An 18,403-nucleotide genomic window follows, 5' to 3' on the forward strand; every position below is an offset into this window, starting at 1 on the left:
CGTGCCAGCACCTTCTGGTCACTGCAGGCACTAACTCACTTTATACCAGCAGGTGCGGTGACCGATCAGGAACCTTAGACAGCAGGGCATGGAACGGAAGTCAGAGCATCACCACGGGACTCGCCGGGGCAGAGAGTGACCATCTGGAGGGGAGGCTTTTGAACGGGTCATGTCTGGGACAGGGTCCGGAGGCTAAGGTCTTCCAGCACCGGACGCCAGGCTCGCGGGTGCCAACTGCTGGGAAACCGCCCTCCCGCGGCCGCCGTCCACCCGAGGCCCCGGGCGCTCTAGGCCAACCCCGTCCGTCCGTCAGTCAGTCAGGCAGTGCTCCCTCCCCTCGGCCGGTCCATCGGCCCGTCAGTTAGTCAGTCCCCCTCCCCCGCTCCACCCTCTAGCCAGCCCATCGGTCCCCCCGCCTGTCGTCCTCTCGAAGCAACGCGTCCCCTCCCCCGAGCCCGTCGGTCAGGCCGTCCCCCGTCATCCCCCACCACCAGCTAGCGTCCGGCCCCCGGGCGCGCTCAGCCCGCCGTCCGTCCGTCCGCGCTCCCGAGCCAGCGCGCCGGGCGCGGGGCGGCGGTGGCGTGTGATGACGTCATATGGGCCGCCCGCCCGCGATTGGCCGCAGCCTCCTCACCAGACCCCGAACGGACGGGCGCGCGGGCAGGGCGGGGCGCGCGGAAGCCACGTCCCCGGGCGGCGGGCCGGGCGCGGCCACGTGACCCGGGGGCCCCGCCGCCCGCCTTATAAGCGGCGCGGCGCGCGGACCGCCGCGGGCCCGACTCCAGGCGGTCTGGGCCGGCACCCTTCTCCGTGTCCCTCCTCCCTCGGCGAGCCCGCGGGCGGGCGCCCCTCGGCCAGGTACGCGGGGCACGGCGAGGGCGGCGGGGTAGGGGCTCCTGGGCGGGCCGGGCTGGGATGTCCGGGTGCCGACCTCTCCACTCCGGGCAGCCGCCCCTCTAGGCCGCCTTCCTTTGGGGGTCCCTCGGGCCTGGGCGCAAGCCCTGACCCCAGCCCCGGTCCCTGCGCTGGGGGCCAGCACCCCCGACCCCCAGGTGCGCACCCAGCACCCCCGACCCCCAGGTGCGCTCTACCGGTGCGCCTCCCGGAGCGGGAGGACCCCGGCAACTTGTTCTGGGGCGACCTGCCCCGGGTCCTGCCTGGCTGAGTCCGCCTCCTGCAGACGGACGGGGTCTGGAAAACTTCTGGGCTGGACGGGCCAGAACTTCAGGGCTTCTGTGGAGGGCCGTCGTGGCGGGAGCGCAACGCTCAGGTGCACCCAACCTGCCTGCCTGCCTCGGAAAGCAGTCGGTGCATCTGCTTGGCTGGGGCTGTGGGCAGGGTCCTTGCAGCCGCTCCCCACCCGCGGGCACCTGCCGGGTGTGACTAACTTCCGGAAGGCCTTGGGGGTTTTCCTGGACCTGCTGGTGGTGAACCAGAGCAGAGCCCTCCTTGACTGGGCCTCCCTGGACCCGACCTCTTTTGGAAGTGAACTTGGTCAGGGTTCCACCTCCACGCCCCCTTTTCGTTCTAGGAAAGCCTGCAGACGGGTGGCTCATGCCCAGACTGGACGACCACCTCTGGAGAGGTCCCTGTGCTAAGGGCACGAAGCACAGAAGCCGCCCGAGGGCTACCAGTGCCAGAGGGCTGGTAGCCAAAGCGGGAGAGATGATCAACTCCTCGGGGTCAGGCCCCTCTCTGCTGGCGGCCCACGGCGCCCTGGGCACCGACCCTGCTCATGGGCCTCAGAGCACTGGTGTGGGGGGCCAGGGCAGCAGCAGCCACGTCAATAGTTGGCATCACCACCTGGTGCAGAGGAGCCTGGTGCTGTTCTCGGTGGGGGTGGTCCTGGCCTTGGTGCTCAACCTCCTGCAGGTCCAAAGGAACGTCACCCTGTTCCCAGACGAGGTCATCGCCACCATCTTCTCCTCCGCCTGGTGGGTTCCTCCGTGTTGCGGGACAGCAGCGGGTGAGTAGACACCGGAGATGTCTGTTGGGTTAGGAAGTGTGTTTGGCCTCTGAGAACTGTTTATTTGAGAATGGAACCATCCAGAGAGGGGCAGTGTGCATCTCCAGTGAGTGTATCTAGAGGAGAAGGGGCGAGAGGAGGAGCCCACATGCCAGGACTCTGGATGCCGCTGACAGGGACCAGGCGGGCAGTGATTGGCTGTTCCTCGCCCGTGCCAGGCTGACCGAGGTCCTTCCCTCTTACTGATCTGGCCCTGAGGACAGTGTTGAGGGGCCCACAGCTGTCACCTCGAGCGAGCCGCGCCATTGGCCACCGGTGGAACTGGTGAGCCGAGGAACTGCCACGTGATTGGCTGGCCTCGGGAACATGCTACCCGCTGGGCAACCGAAAACAAACTGTCACGTGGGCGAGTGGGCAGAGCTGCCCCAGGGCCTCCCTGCACTTCCTTTTTCAGGACTACCCCGTGAACGTGCCAAAACCAGGCCTTCTCCCCCACCCCCACCAAAAAAAAAAACAAAACAAAAAACGCCAGGGTCCCTGGATGAAGGAAAACAAATGTCTTATCCAGAGTTTAGATTTTAGTGCACCTGGCCAGAGTCTGACCCAGACAAAACCTGACTCAGAGTCTGCAGTCTTAACAGACTAGACAGATGGACTATATCTCTGAGTAAAATTTCCTGGTCATCTGGCTGGTTTTAGGAAAAAAACGCTGAACTGATCTCAGCCCAGTAGGGCGCTTAGCACTTCTCTGGTCACCCAGCATTCTCTGTGGCCTGAGGTCTGCCAGTGGTTGAAGTGCAGAGTGAGCAGCCTGACCCTGGCAGGCATCCTAGGCTGGTGGGCAGGACAGGTGTGAACCCGGGTGACCAGGCCGGCTCCTGTCTGCCCTGTGGCTGGCATTTATGGACTGTTTTATATGCTTTGCTTCCCCTGGTCCTTACGAGACTCTGCTGCAGCTCCATCTCACAGACATGGAAAGCGTAAGGGGACACGCCGAGTGGCAGGCGCACCGTCCGTAGCTGGGTGTGTCCCCTGCACTGAGAACGCAGCACTTTGTCAGCAGCCTCCCTTAGAGCAGGGGGGGAAGCCCCAGGCTGGAGTGGGGAGCCTCATGGGAGGGGTGCTGCAGGGAGGAGGCTCTCATCGTTCTCAGGGAGTCAGGCTTCTGCTGTTTTCTAAGCCCCATCGGTAGGCCTTTTTACTATCCAGACTCCTTTTTGGGCACTGGACCTAGGTGCACACTTCCATTTTTTCATTCTCATGTGATATAGTAGTTCCTTTGACTGGAACAGTTGATCTCAAAACCATTGAACCATTTGGTTTAGGCTTTATTTGTAACAGAAGCTTCAAGGAATTCCAGGGATATCTGATACATGACGTCTGGTACCCTAGCTGCTTTTTTTAAGCCATCAGTCAGGGGCATAAAGGGAAAACGCTATAGTACATTTTCACCTACTTGAATCTGAAAGGCTAAGATTAAGATACAGTGACTTAAGTGATGGAACTGTTTGGGTTCTGTTTTTCAAGACTCCAGAATTATGGGGATTCCCTGGCAGTCTAGTGGTTAGGACTCGGTGCTTTCACTGTGGTGGCCCAGGTTCAATCCCTGATCAGGGAACTAAGATCCCACAAGCTATGCCATGTGGGTCCCCACCCCCCCCCAAGAAAAAAGTCCAAAATCAGAACTTGATAAAATGTAATATGGAATTGAAATTGTTTAATCGACTCTTGGGTTAAAGCTGTGTTCCTCGTTTCTCTGTTTGGGAGCTGAACTGGGTCCCTCTTCTCTTGGGACCCCAGGGGCACCGTGCATGACTCTCAGGCCTCAGTACCTGGCTGACGTCACCTGGCCTGCCTCCCGGCCAGTCACCACGTGCCCTGGTCCTTCTTGCTTTGGCTTTTTCCACTTTACTTTGCCCCGGAACACCGAGCCTTCCCTCTCTAAATTCTCTGGGAACTCTCAGGCTTTAAAGTCCTGTGTCTGTGAAAACGGTTCCAAGCCAACAGTACGCTCTTCCTCCTGCTCCCTCTGGTTACATAACCCTCATCATTTTACACACGAGGGGACAAACGCGAGCGCCAGGTTCCAGCGGGGCGAGCGGGGGGTGAGGCCTTGTTTCCCGTGCTCCAGCCCTGGTTCGGGGCCTGGACGCAGGGCCAGTGGGGCGAGGTTGTCCTGTGCACTGACCACGGCAAGGGTGCACGGTGCACACACGGGTCTCCTGCAGAAAACGCTGCAACCCCTTAGCCGTCAGGGGCAGGACCACCCTCTGGGAACGTGGCCTGCGTGACCCAGACGGCACAGTCGGGTCAACATGGGGGTCCCAGGCCTGCATGGTGTCAGAACGGGTGCTGTGGCCTCCAGGCCCTGCAGGTGCGCCCCTCTCACTGGGCTGGGGAGGAGCACCGAGGTCCCCAGGGCGGCCCCCCACAGAGGTGCGGGGGTGCTTCCCATGTGGATGATTAAATCCCCCGGCTCCATTCCTTCTATAGGGCAAGCCAAAGAGCCGCAGTTTTATTTAAAATTGTAAAGAATGACATGGATTTTTTTGGTTTATATTCGAGGAGAACAAAGATGTAACAGTTTAAAAATAAAAGATGTAAAGTTAGTTTAAATATCTGATGGCTGGTAAATCTGGGAAAGGGAATGGTTTGAATAACGCACTAATGATCGCCACGTAGCGGTCACGTGTGTGCCGGCGCGCTCAGACCCTGCCGCCTCGTCTTCCCCCGCAGCTGTGGTCGGCCTGCTGTACCCCTGCATCGACAGCCACCTTGGGGAGCCGCACAAGTTCAAGCGGGAGTGGGCCAGCGTGATGCGCTGCGTGGCCGTCTTCGTTGGCATCAACCACGCCAGTGCTGTATCCTTCCAGAGCAGCCTCTCACGTTAATGTCAATGGGTGTCTATCGCGTCCTGGGTCAGTTGAACTATCCTCTTACAAATATCATTTCAAACCATGTTGCTCAGTTTCCTCTCAGCAGAGCTTTCGAAATGGTCCTGAAAAGTCCTTTTGGTTCATTTCAGGAAACAGTTAAAACAACCCTGGGAACAGAGTGGAAATCTTTATAGTCTGTCCCTTTCTCGGTCACTACCTGTTGGATCCTCGGAGTTTGGTAAATTCCCTGTACGTTTCTGCCTCCCATCCTTCCACAGCGCAGACCTGGTTCCTCTGCTGCAGTGAGAAGTGGGGAGAGCTTCACTCTTCGTGGCCGACCCTTCCCGAAGGCAGAGCAGAAGCCCGTCTGCTTCTCCGCCCTCCCCGGCCATGATCAGGGAAGGCCCAGGGCTGATCAGAGGAGGTGGCCTCAGGAATAGGGTTCCCAGTGGAGGTTACCTTCAAGGTCAGGTTCTGGCATCCACTGGTGGGCTGCCTGGGAAAACACAGTGCAGTTTTCAGGAAGATGGGCCATGGTTTACCAGGTCTCAGGAGACGTATGGTTTCTTTCTCACAGAGAGATTATATTTTTAAATTCTGGAGGAAGCTGTTTTTAGAGTTTCTGCTGCATAAATCTGGTCTACCCTGATTTTAATGATAAGAACGTCAAGAAAAGGTATTACAAGAGAGCCTGGCTCTGACGAGTTTGTCCGCAGTTGATAAAGCAGTGTTGTGGAGGAGGCCAGCTGTCTCCATCCGCTGTGACCACGTCATGTTGAATGCCATTCCCATGAGATGTCTCCTTGCAGACATGGAGCAAAGACCGGGCCTGCTCAGTTCAAACTGCTAGTAAGAACAAGAAGTAAAAGTGGGACTGTGGATGACTTACTAGAATGTAGTTGTTTTGTGGTTGAAATAAATCCAAGCAGGGTTTTGTGCACAGCTTTTAGGACTTTGACGGGTAAAGTCAAGTTTTCAACGCAGGGATCCCAGAGGCACCCCAGGGCATCCTGATCAAGTAGCCTTGCATCCAGCACATGCTCTCTGCAGCTCTCCCCGAGGCTTCTGTGGGTGGAGAATTAGGTGGTGCACACGTGTAGGCCCCGGGGCTCGCTTGTGTGTTGTTGACCGTATTAGAAATTGTTGCACTTTTCCTTAACTTTGCATCGCCAGAAACTGGATTTTGCCAATAACGTTCAGCTCTCCTTGACGTTAGCAGCCCTGTCTCTGGGCCTCTGGTGGACATTTGACCGTTCAAGAAGCGGCCTGGGGCTGGGCATCACCATCGCCTTCCTCGCCACCCTGATCACGCAGCTGCTGGTGTACAATGGGGTCTATCAGTAAGCACGTGCTCTCAAGTGTCCCCTCTGTCCAGAAGCTGTCACTCCACTTTTACTCAGAATACCCACGAAGCTGAGGTGCCGTGTTCTGTTTGTAATTACACGGCATGAGCTTAGACATGAAATCTTCAAAAGCATTGCTTATTGTTGATTCCCATAAAAATGCACCGTCTGTAGTTTAAGGAAAACCAAGCCATGGTGGAGAGCTTTGCATTGTTCTTCAGTCTCTTAAGCTCTGTCCAGGTCTTTGTGACCCATGCTGGACTGCAGCACACCAGGCTTCCCTGTCCTCCACCATCTCCCGGAGTTTCCTCAAACTCATGTGCATCGAGTCGGTGATGCCATCCAAGCATCTCATCCTCTGCTGCCCCCTTCTCCTGCCCTCAGTCTTTGCCGGCATCAGGGTCTTTTATAGAGTTGACTCTTCGCATCAGGTAGCCCCGGTGGGTGGTGAGCATAGGTGAGACGTGTTAATGTGGCTGGCGTGCTGTGTGCCTGCCCACCATGCAGGGCTCACGTCTTCCTTTCCCCCGCAGGTACACGTCCCCAGATTTCCTCTACATCCGCTCCTGGCTCCCCTGCATATTCTTCTCGGGAGGCGTGACCGTGGGAAACATAGGACGGCAGCTAGCCATGGTACGTAAATTTGTCACATTGGCACCTGATGGTAGCTTTCAGCTTGATCAGCTTGGTTTACATAAGACGTTATCATTTGTGTCAATAAATGTATAGTCAGGAGCAACAGTTATTCAGATAAGCATGCATTTTTTAAAAAGCTATATCCCCAGGTCATTCTTTGCTAACTTGTAAAGGTTCAGGGGTTTGTAAGCTCACAGTGAGAGTTGCAGAGGAACCGGAGTTCCCCTCACATGGCAGGTCTGTCAACAGCTTTTCTGAACTGCCGCTCCTGTAATGACTGGCAGAGACGAGTTACAGAAATAGCTAAATGAATGATTTATGATGAGTCTCCTCCCGGCTGCACGGCGCGGGTACAAGCGACACCATGCTAGGGGCAGGGTGCCATGCCAGGCCCGTGAGAGTGCGGGTGGGGCTGGGAGGGCACCGAGTGTCCCTGGGTGGGTGGACTCCAGCATGTACCCTGGCTAAGGACTAAAGGGAGTCACGCTGAGTCCCGGATGGAGCCGTTTCCCAAGAGCCAGAAAGGCAGACACAGTCAGGATAACTTGGCAGTTCTGCTGGCGGTGAAAGACCATGACACTTGAGCACTTTGATGAAGGAGCGTGCAACATGGACATTTAACTGTTTTGAATGGAGTTCAACTCGAAGGCTTAAATAAAATGAATTTAGAAAAGGAAACTAGAGTCTTATCAGGGCCATTTCTCTGAGACACGCTCTGGGACTTCCTTAGAAACTTGTCTTGGTCCCTCATGCTTTTTTTTTTTAAAAAAAAAAACATAAAAACAGGACATTTATTTGTGCCCACTGAGCCTGGCTTGGGAGCCGCCTGCTTGGCTGTTTGACAAAAATGGAAGTAACTTAAAAATGAGAATCTGTGATGTTTCCCACTGGCTCCTGAGTCCACGCCATCCTTCCCCCTCCACCCTTGTGATTGTCTGGACCCGCCGCCAAAACAAAAACTGTCGACGGTTTGTCTCTGGACCCCTTGTGAGCATGCGTGGCCCTGCCCGGTGACCACAGCCTTGGACCCCCGTGCTGATCCCCACGCCCCTGGTGGTTCCGGGGAGAGGGAGGCAGCTGCATGCTTGCCGTCTGCCTGGAGATGTTCACTCAGTGCCGCTTAGTTAGGGTTCTTAGTAAGGCTTTCGAGATAGAGGTTGTCTTCAGCTCCCGTGACTCTTCACGGAGTTAAAGTTGACAACATTCAGCAAACTGGTTACTACTTGGGGAGGAGGGGTGGATGCTGTCATACGTTTACGAAGAAGGGTTTTTGAATGAATTTTGTAAATAAGCGTCCTTTCAATAGAGGTAGATGCTGCACACCACACACAGGTTTGTAACAGCAGAAACGGTTGGCGGAGACTCACAGGAGTGCGTGGTCAATTCTTTGGCAATGACACCAAGTGAAGGTGGTTTTAGCAGCTGTCCTTCCATCCTTGTCTTCCTGCTGCTGTTCAGTCGCTCACTCGTGTCCGACTCTTTGCGACCCCATGGACTGCAGCACGCCAGGCTTCCCTGTCCTTCACCATCTCCTAGAGCTTGCTCAGACTCATGTCCATCGAGTCGGTGATGCCATCCAACCGTCTCATCCTCTGTTACCCCCTTCTACCTTCAGTCTTTCCCAGCATCAGGGTCTTCTCCAATGAGTTGGCTCTTTGCATCAGGTGGCCAGAGTACTGGAGCTTCAGCATCTGTCCTTCCAATGAATATCCAGGGTAGATTTCCTATAGGATGGACTGGTTTGTCATAGACATTTTCATTTTTTTTTTGAAAAGATGAAAAGAAAAGTTTTAAACAGAACTTAAGATAACTGGCATAATTATAGTTCCCCTTTCTTAAAGGTGTTTCTTCTTTTTTACTCTTCAAAATTGGGGACCATCTTATCTTTGGATGTTACTGTTGTGTCTTGAAACTGGAAGAGGCTGGTGAGTGTTGCAGTCATCAAAGGGAAAGAGCCCCCACCGTGGTCTCTGAGTCCAGCCCTCCCTCTGTCTTTCCATCTGTGCACATATTTTTATGTGTATATTTGGCCACGCCTCATGGCTTGTGGTACGTTAGTCCCCAACCAGGGCCTGGACACCAGCCCCAGCAGGGCGAGCTGCTGACTGGGAGACCAGTAGACTGCTTAGATGTGTGAAGCCGGAGGGGCAGTCACAGCTGGTTTTACAGATGCCCCCTCCGCTGCCAACCACTCCAGGGAGGGAAGGAGCAAAGCCCCTTTCCCCGAGCCCCCAGACCCCAGCAGAGGACACGGTCTGTGTGATCACAGGCAGGGCGGTCATGGCTCGGGTTGCAGCCGTGTTTCTGGGAGAGTGGGGGAGAGAATGAGGCAGGGTTACTTCTGTTATAGCTACTCGGGGCCCGAGAGTGAGGCACGGGGTTCAGATGGTCTTAAAGGGTCGGCCTCTACTGGCAGAGGTGGGCAATAGTGAGGAGCCGGATTGGTGGGGGCAGGCGGGGGGAGCGCTCTGCAGGAACGAAGTGGCCACTTCTGACAAGTAGCTGGTTGGGGTTGTTCTTTTCTCTTTTGCAACTTTAAAGTTTACCATTGTTCTGCAGTTGACCCTTGAAGAACAGATGGATTAGGGGCACCAGCCCTCCGAGAAATTGAAAACCTGACTGTATTGGATGAATCCTATATTAATGGATACAGCCACCCAGGGACCGTGTTGAAAAAATCTGCCCAAGTGAAGCCTCGCTGTAACTCTCATTGTTCAAGGGCCAGCTATACTTGGTAACCGCAGCACTGGCGGTGTGCAGGAGCTCGTGGCTGTGGTCTCTGCAGCGGGCAGACCTGTGTCAGGAGGGGGCAGGCCCGTCAGCTGTGTCCTGGGGAGGTTGTCCGTGGCGCGGTGACCGCAGGACTGTGGCCCTCTGCCTTTGCACAGCGCCACCTATGCCCTGGGAGCAGAGCCTTGGCTCTGGGTTGTGGGTGACAGGAAGGCAAAGAATCGGTTCCCCAACCCCCTGCAGAGCCCCCGGACCCTCATCCCCACCCCGGCCTCCCCTCCCCCAGTCTGTCCAGCCTGGCCCCTGCCTTTCTGTTTGTCTCTTCCATCCTTCAGGGCATCGTAAGTGAATTGAACTGAAAATCACTCTGTCATGTCCAACTCTTCATGACCCCATGGACTACACAGTCCATGGAATTCTCCAGGCCAGAATACTGGAGCTTTTCCCTTCTCCCAGGGTTCTTCCCAACCCAGGGATCGAACCCAGGTCTCTTGCATTGCAGGCAGATTCTTTACCAGCTGAGCCACAAGGGAAGCCCAAGAATACTGAAGTGGGTAGCCTATCCCTTCTCCAGGGGATCTTCCTGACCCAGGAATCTCGAACCAGGGTCTCCTGCATTGCAGGTGGATTCTTTACCATCTGAGCTACCAGGGAAGTCTTCTGTAAATGACTGTCCCCTGACAGCAGTAGGGAATCTTAAAAAGCCCCCCTTTGTCCGGCAGGAATTACACGGCCTTCACAGCCTATCAGTTGACCTCTGAACCTGACACTGACCCCTCCTCTTCACAAACCCTCCATCCACTTCAGCCTTTCCTGCCATCACCATGGGATGGCAGACCGCCTTTCTAGAATGTGATGTTGCAGGAGCAAAAAGATACGCGTGTGAAGCCAAAATTGTATTTTTCATGCAACTAGAATTGGAAGTTACATTTGCTTCAAATTGCACCAGGGCTGAAGAACGAAAAATATATTTATAATAAGGTTTGTCTTAGACATCTGTGACTACCCGTGACTTGACCGTCCCTGCCGGAAGGACCTTCTGCTTTCCCCACCACCCGGCAGCCAATGGCTGTGATGGGCTGGAGCAGGGGCATGGCCTCTGCCCTCTGACCCTGCCTGACCACCCACCGCCCAGTCCCAGTCCCCCAGAGAAGTGCCAGGGCCAGGCACAGAGGCTCGTGCCCCCCAGCGCCCTGGGGTGTGCACCCTGGTGGCTTGGGTTTGCGTCTGTGGGTGCCTGGACAGCGCAGCACCTTGTTAGACTCTTTCTTGCCTAAGTCTTTAAAAAGATCAAGTTAAACATTTTTTTAGAGAAAGAGAATATTCTAGCTAGGTTTTTCTTTTCTTTCTTCAAAGAAAGGGGAAAAACTAACAGCTGCTATGTAAAGGTGAGCTTACTCTTCATTTAGAATTTGAAAGCTCACTTCCAACCCAGGAAAGGACTCGGTGCCTTAGAAATGGGGTCGGTTGGCACCTCGATGACGGTCCTGTTCGCACGTCCGTGGCCACTGTCCTCGCTTTCAGAGCAGCCTCCCTGCGGTCCTCGGACAGAGGACACTTCTGAGACATATTCTAGCAGCAGTGTTGTAGGATGAACTTTTGGTTTCAAATGTCTCCAAGTGAGGCTTTGTAGTGGAATGTGATTTGAGTGCAGAAGACAAAGGGCTGAAGGCGTCGACCCGAGGTGGGCACCGGTCAGCACAGGCCAGGGTTTCCAGTGTGACAGGCCTGCAGCCCACCCCCTCCTGTCCGCTCAGTCCTGCCCTTAAACGTGCTTCCTGGCCCGGGTGGGCGTGCCCCAGAGCCACAGGCTGGCTTTGCTCGAGTGTTCCATGGTTCACGTTGCTTTTTCTATGCGGTATTTGTTGTCTGTTTCTGTGTTTAAACGAGAGTCTGTAGCATCATTTTATCGAGTTCGTGCCTGTTGTTTGCAGATGAAAGTCTCTTCTCGGGAAAAGTAAGGCTTCCCACTGCTGCCTGAGGAGTGTGGCCCTGTTCCCAGAGCCCAGGCCCAGGACGCTGGGTCTCCAGTGCACTTCCCCGGCCAGTGGGGCGTGGTGTGCCTCTCCCGTCCGCGATGCGGCGGCTCCTGGCCGTCACGGCGGTGGTGTTGTCAGGCTGGCGTCCGTTGGCACTTGGCCGAGTCCTGCGGTGGCGGTGTGTGGCCAGGACTGTCAGCCCACTTTGGAGATGGGGGTTGGAGCCCAGGAGGCTGAGCGCCTGGCATCTGGTGCAGAGTGGGCTGGCCCGTGTGGCTCGCTCGGCCTCTCGGCAGGGGTTAGGATGAGACGCAGGATCCCCGGCTCTGGCAGGAGGCAGGGGCCTGTCCTCACACAGCCCCGTGACCTCAGGAAGGTCAGCCTCTGGTCTCGGACCTGCTCCCCCAGCGGGGTGTCTTGTCTTCAGTTGAGGGCCCACCAGGCCTGGCCCAGACGGCGGCCGCAAGTGCGGGGTGCCCTCCCCGAGTGTCCGCGCCAGTCGGTGAGGAGGTGCTCGCAGACAAGGCTCCTGGGCGGCGGTGCCGCCTCTCGTCCTGTCTGTTGCACCCCCGGACAGACTGGGTCGGCTGAGACCCAGCTCAGGGCCCCGAGGGCATTGCCGTGGGGCTGGGGGAGCCTGCCTGCCGCCTGTTTCTGGTCTCCACCCTCGCCTCCAGCGCAAAGGAATTCTTCGTCTCTCACTTTGTAGGGTCTGCTTAAATTGCTAATTAAAACACACACATCCAGTGCTAACATGCTCTCTTTTTTTCTCTTTCTCTACACAGGGTGTCCCCGAAAAGCCACACAGCGATTGAATCTTCAGACCCACGGATCCTGAAGAGTGGCGAGGTTTGGGAAGAAAATCTGTGATACTGGGTAGTGACGAAGACTATCTCTTTTCCTCAGTAATCTTTTCGGATGGGGCTGACTGTTCCAGTGACCCCTGGGACACACTTCACCTGTGTCAGAGCAGCAGCGCGGGCGGAAGGCCGCTGGTGTTGGCCCCTTGCGGGACGGTGTCCGGACCCGCATCCGCCGGGGGCTCCGCGAGCAGGCCGGCCGGGCACCGGGTCCCGAGGACTCAGTCTCCCGTGTTATTAAATGCCAAGTTGCCATATTTCCCAGCCTCGAACTAAAGCCTAACTACCAGCTCTGGTTTCGTATCAGCGCCCCGGGGATGGCTCGATGGTGCTTACAAAGATAAAGTGTGGTAAAATAGGAATATTACTGATCCAAAAGATTTTAAAAATAGGGCTGTGTTGTGAAAGAAGAGAAGGCGGTGGTGGCAGCAAGTGCAGGGCGGCCGCGCCGGGCGGGCGGGCACAGCGTGCCCCCGGTGGCCGTGTGGGGCGCCGCGCAGACAATCGTGCAGAGAGGAGGCGGTGCGTGGGAGGTCGTGGCTCTGCGCTGCGATGGGTTGGACTTTCCACCCCCGTATTCACAGAGTTTGCCCAGAATCCGCATCGTCTCGAAGGGGGCACCTGCTGGCCACACGTCTCCGTCTTGGCCCAAACCGTGAGTTTTCTTTGATACTCGCTCGGGAAGAAGAGACCACTTTTTCCCCACAGCCCTATGGGATTTGCAATCTGTGATTGCCTTGTGAAAAGAAGAGTGCGTACGTCACTGCATTAAACATTCGGTGTTTCTAAATACTCAAAAGACGTGGTGAGCACAATGTATTCATTTAATGGCATAGACCATGTTGGACCCGGTCTGCAAGTCCTGGGTCTTCAACTTCAAGTGCAATGTATAGGAAAACCAATCTGAGCCTTGTATTCTCTTTAAATATTTATTATTATTATTTTTTAAACGTATGAGATGTTAAAGAGGGTTCTCCATTTCAGTGCTGCATGGAGGCAAAATTCAGCAATAATTTCTTTTCAGTTGTGAAGTTACTTTGTTGTCGTGCCCTCCCGCTGAGCCCCAGTCCTTTGAAATACTCCCAGTTTGGGGGGTTTAGTAAACTTGTAATTTTTACTTACAAATTCACCCTTTCTATATTTTGCAATTGAAAACATTTCGGTTGTTTTGAATCCTGTGAATGTGGCTTGATGGTAAGATTCCTCGGGCAGCCGGCAGTCGGGGGGCTGGGGACGTGGGAGCCCCTGCCGGCAGCTGTGGACTCTCCACGTCCCCAGCTCCTCTCACCCAATGGTCCCCGTCTCAGTTTGCTTTTGTTTTAAGGAAAATATCCTGGAGTAAATTTTAGGTTACCGTAGTGACTTTGTTTTAGAGAATTTCCTTTAAAAGAAAATAGGACCATTCTGAACTTTGCAGTGACCCCCTTATGACATTTTCCGAAAACGAGAACCATCAACTATGTGAAAAGATTTTTCAATGAGGATGTCAGCTTTTTTGTGAAAAAAACCAGAAGTTATTAGATGAAAGCAGTCATTGAATCTTTCCAATATACTTGATCATGCACAATGAGTATTTTTCTCTCTTAAACTGGAAATAAATTTATGTCTGTTAGAAGCAGTGTAGCCAAAAGATGTGAATCTGAAGAATTTCGTTGCCAATATTTTCTAGCAAGTATATGAACCAAAGTCATTTGAGTTTGTGAAATTGTTAAATAGTATGAGCAGAATTTGCACTATACCAGATTGGAACATCTAGTGAGATTCACATTCATACTAAGTTTTCAGCATTGTGTTCTTTTGCATTCATTTTTTTTACTTTTATTAAAGGTTCAAAACCAACCATTGGATTTATGGGTTTTTCTTTTAGAGAGAGGAGTGGGAGCTCCCTCTGTAGGATAGTCACACTTGGAATGGAAGAATATTTTATAGCTTTCCAAAATTTACTAAGTTGCCACACAGTCTCTCGGGAAAAATATTTTTTCCTCGTGGTGGAAATGGATGTGTTTAACCTCCCGCCCTGCCCACTGGTGTTGGGCAGTGGGACATCTCCAGCCTGCCCACCCCCAGGAATACTGTCCTCCATCTTGACGTGAGAGGGCCCTTCTCCCTGTCGTAGGACACGGGGTGTCTGGACACCCAGGAAAAGGGTAGAGGAAGCCTCCAGGCCGTTAACGGCCAGTGCGTCCAGGGCCCTGAGTGAGGGCCCGCGTGGCAGAGGTCCACTGTCCCCGGCGCCTGCTGGACAGGGTCATCCCCGGTGTTGAAGGTGTCGCGGATGTGCTGCATGCACACACACCGCCTGGTGTGAACGCCTGCGCTGCCAGGGCTGGGTGCTGGGTGGGACAAGAATCAGAACTGGCCTCAGAGGCGCTCATCCCAGGGTGAGAAACACAGACCCCTGGGCCAGGCTGGGGAGGGCGCGGTGCTGCCGACTCTCTAGAGAAGTAACAGCTGTGTGGTTAGGCGCCTAAAGCAGCCAGAGCATCCTTCCCACATGACCTGCATCCACCTGAGGGCAGGGCTCCTGTCAGCGCAATCCCACCTAGGGCTTGGCACAGCTGGCTGCGGCCCGGGCTCCACACACTTCCAGGAAGCAGCCAACAGGCCACCTGGGCGCCCACCTCCACCCTCCAGCAACTACACCGTGCTTGACGTGGTTTTGCAAGATTTATTTTCAGTTGTGAAACAGCATTGCAATGATAAAGAAAGCCCTTACCTTCTTATACTCAAACCCAATACATGTACAATATAGTCCAAAGCCATAGCTTTCTCCTACATGGAACACAGAACTGTTCATGTATGGAAAATTGATAGAGCCGTCCCACCACAGGGACTGGAAGGTTTTGCCTGAGGTTAATCCAATCTATGAGACTCCTGGGCTTCCCTGATAGCTAGTTGGTAAAGACAATGCAGGAGACCTGGGTTTGATGCCTGGGTTGGGAAGATCCCCTGGAGAAGGGAAAGGCAACCCACTCCAGTATTCTGGCCTGGAGAATTCATGGACTGTATAGTCCATGGGGTGGCAAAGAGTCAGACATGACTGAGCGACTTTCATTTTCACTTGTACTATAAGACTCCCAACACAGAATAGCAAGTCCCCTACCTAACAGGGAGCGGTGTTCCAAGAGCGAGTTTGTGAAGGTCAGTTTGTTCTTAAGTCCAACAGAGCTAGCCTAGGTACCCAACTAATACAATCAACTATACAGTACTATACTATAATAGGTTTGTAATACTTTCCATGCAAATAAGACATAAAAAATAAAAATAAAACATTTTAAATCTTACGATACCTTCAAGAGTACAGTAGTACAGTACACCAGGGGCTTCCCAGGTAGCGCTTGTGGTAAAGAAGCCACCTGCCAATGCAGGAGATGTGAGAGACTCAAGTTCGATCCCTGGATCAGGAAGATCCCCTGGAGGACGGCACAGCAACCGCCTCCAGGATTCTTGCCTGAAGAATCCCACGGACAGAGGAGCCTGGTGGGCTACAGTCCATGGGGTTGCAAAGAGTTGGAAACGGTTGAAGCAACTTAGCACGCATGCACAGGACGGCAGCTGGCATCAAGTGAACAAGAAGAGTGAAAATTTGTACTTAAAGGTTCAAATGTAGGGGACTTACTGTGATGCCTGCTCTGAACTAGTCTCAGCCTGTGTTTTAGAGTAAAGTTTGGGGAGTGAAATGTTTTCTGGAATTTTTCTGGTCTGTGAGCAGGTGGTTGAATTACCCCAGTTCACTAAAGGTCAGTTTGTGAGTCAACAAGGATTTCCGTGTCCTGTCTCTACAGCTGCAGATGCGAGGCTGAGCAAACAGGAGCTCAAGATGGGGATATGGGTATTGTGTTTATTTAGCCAGTTTCCAGAGTCTCCTGAGATCCTACCCAAGGAGTGCTTCTGGAAATTTGTCTAAAGAACAGGATTAGACATAATCAAGTCGTGTGGATTATAGACAATGCCTTTATATTGGTGGTGAAAAGACAGGAGTGAAAGGGGCCAATTTAAATCTAAGCTTGCCTTTTCTACTTCATGTTTTAAAATAGACCTTTTGCTAAGAAGGTTCACCTTCTGAGAGTTTCAGATAATCTCTTTGTAATACTATAACTAGCAGATAAAGTCTTAGAGTTGGAATATACCTTTGAAAAGTATTAATATTGTTGTTCAGTCACTAAGTCATGTCCAACTCTGTGACCCAGACTGCAGCACACCAGGCTTCCCCGTCCTTCACTATCTCCAGAGTTTGCTCAAATATGTGTCCATTGAGTCAGTGATACCATCCAACCATCTCAAACCCTGTCCCTTCTCCTGCCTTCAATCTTTCCCAGCATCAAGGTCTTTTCCAATGGGCTGGCTCTTTGCACCATGTGGCCAATATCACAAAGTATTAATAAAGATATTCAAGCTCAGCTCTAACACATCATATCTTACACAGAAGCTGGCCAACTACCCAGTTACCTACGATCACACTTGCTCCTGAAGAGGCAGCAGACTAACCAACAATAAACTAGCCACAGAGGGGATTTGATCCCAGAACATGGCCAAACTATGCAAAGAAAGATGCGTGAGATGTGCTTCCAAGTCCTAGGACCCGCTTGGTCCTCTGTCGGTTTTCTGAGTATATCTTCAGAGACGCAAATGTGAAGAATCTTGTCCTGAACAATTGTTAACCCCAAGTGCCTGGCTCAAGGCTGCGGCTCTGCTGAGACGGTGTCCTGGGTGTGGTCCTGCCTATGTCTGTAATTTGGCAAGATGGTGGCATGTGAAAAGCAGTTACCACGTTTTCATTCATTAGCCACCATTTTTCCAGTGCTTTGGCTCCGTCTTATGAGTTCTCTACGTAAGAGAGACCATGTTGTCCCCTGTGATATGTCTCCCCCAGTTCAGGGTATACGACAGTCAAGGGCAATGAGTTGAAAGTTCACTAATTTTCTCATTAGAATCTGGCTCCTTGTGTTTTTTCTGTCTTCTCTCAGGTAGGTTCTCTATTGAAAATTTTAGAGTTTAGCTTTGGTGGAAAGTGGCCTAAGTTCAGTTCAGTTCAGTTCAGTTCAGTCGCTCAGTCATGTCCAACTCTGCGACCCCATGGACTGCAGCACGCCAGGCCTCCCTGTCCATCACCAACTCCTGGAGTTTATTCAAACTCATGTCCATGGAGTCGGTGATGCCATCCAACCATCTCATCCTCTGTCGTCCTCTTCTCTCGCCTTCAATCCTTCCCAGCATCAGGGTCTTTTCCAAGGAGTCAGTTCTTCACATTAGGTGGCCAAAGTATTGGAGTTTCAGCTTCAGCATCAGTCCTTCCAATGAATAGTCAGGACTGATCTCCTTTAGGATGGACTGGTTGCATCTCCTTGCCGTCCAAGGGGCTCTCAAGAGTCTTCTCCAGTTTCAAAAGAACAGCATGTATACTATCTATGATGAAACAGATCACCAGCCCAGGTGGGATGCATGAGACAGGTGCTCGGGCCTGGTGCACTGGGAAGACCCGGAGGAATCGGGTGGAGAGGGAGGTGGGAGGGGGGATCGGGATGGGGAATACGTGTAAATCTATGGCTGATTCATATCAATGTATGACAAAACCCACTGAAATGTTGTGAAGTAATTAGCCTCCAACTAATTAAAAAAAAAAAAAAAAAAGTCTTCTCCAACACCATAGTTCAAAAGCAGCAATTCTTTGTCGCTCAGCTTTCTTTATGGTCCAACTCTCACATCCATACATGACTACTGGAAAAACCATAGCTTTGACTAGATGGACCTTTGTTGGCAAAGTAATGGCTCTGCTTTTTAATATGCTGTCTAGGTTGATCATAGCTTTTCTTCCAAGGAGCAAGCATCTTTTAATTTCGAGGCCTCTAAAAATGGTTCACTATTCACTTGACCCAGAAAACCCCACAAAATCATGCAAGTCAAGAGGTTCAAGCTACGTGTTTACTTTAGGAATCGTCGTGATGCTGCCCAGGCCGTGAAGGGTGTGTGGACACTGTGACTGGGCCCGGGGCGCCCCAGCTGCTTGCTGTCC

At 53.1% G+C, this 18,403-nt stretch overlaps 1 protein-coding gene across 1 annotated transcript; it reads left to right on the top strand.

Moving 5' to 3' along the window:
* The first annotated feature begins 732 nt into the window (after positions 1 to 732).
* INSIG1 (insulin induced gene 1) lies at positions 733 to 14,229 on the top strand. Its single transcript, XM_061166196.1, has 6 exons — positions 733 to 858; positions 1,532 to 1,966; positions 4,703 to 4,827; positions 6,016 to 6,182; positions 6,719 to 6,818; positions 12,316 to 14,229. Exons 2-6 carry the CDS (start codon positions 1,555 to 1,557, stop codon positions 12,343 to 12,345), a joined length of 834 nt encoding a protein of 277 aa, XP_061022179.1. The 5' UTR covers positions 733 to 858; positions 1,532 to 1,554; the 3' UTR covers positions 12,346 to 14,229.
* The last annotated feature ends 4,174 nt before the right edge of the window (positions 14,230 to 18,403 follow it).

This window comes from Dama dama, chromosome 18 (genome assembly GCF_033118175.1).
Source record: "Dama dama isolate Ldn47 chromosome 18, ASM3311817v1, whole genome shotgun sequence".
NCBI classification, from domain to species: Eukaryota; Metazoa; Chordata; class Mammalia; order Artiodactyla; family Cervidae; genus Dama; species Dama dama.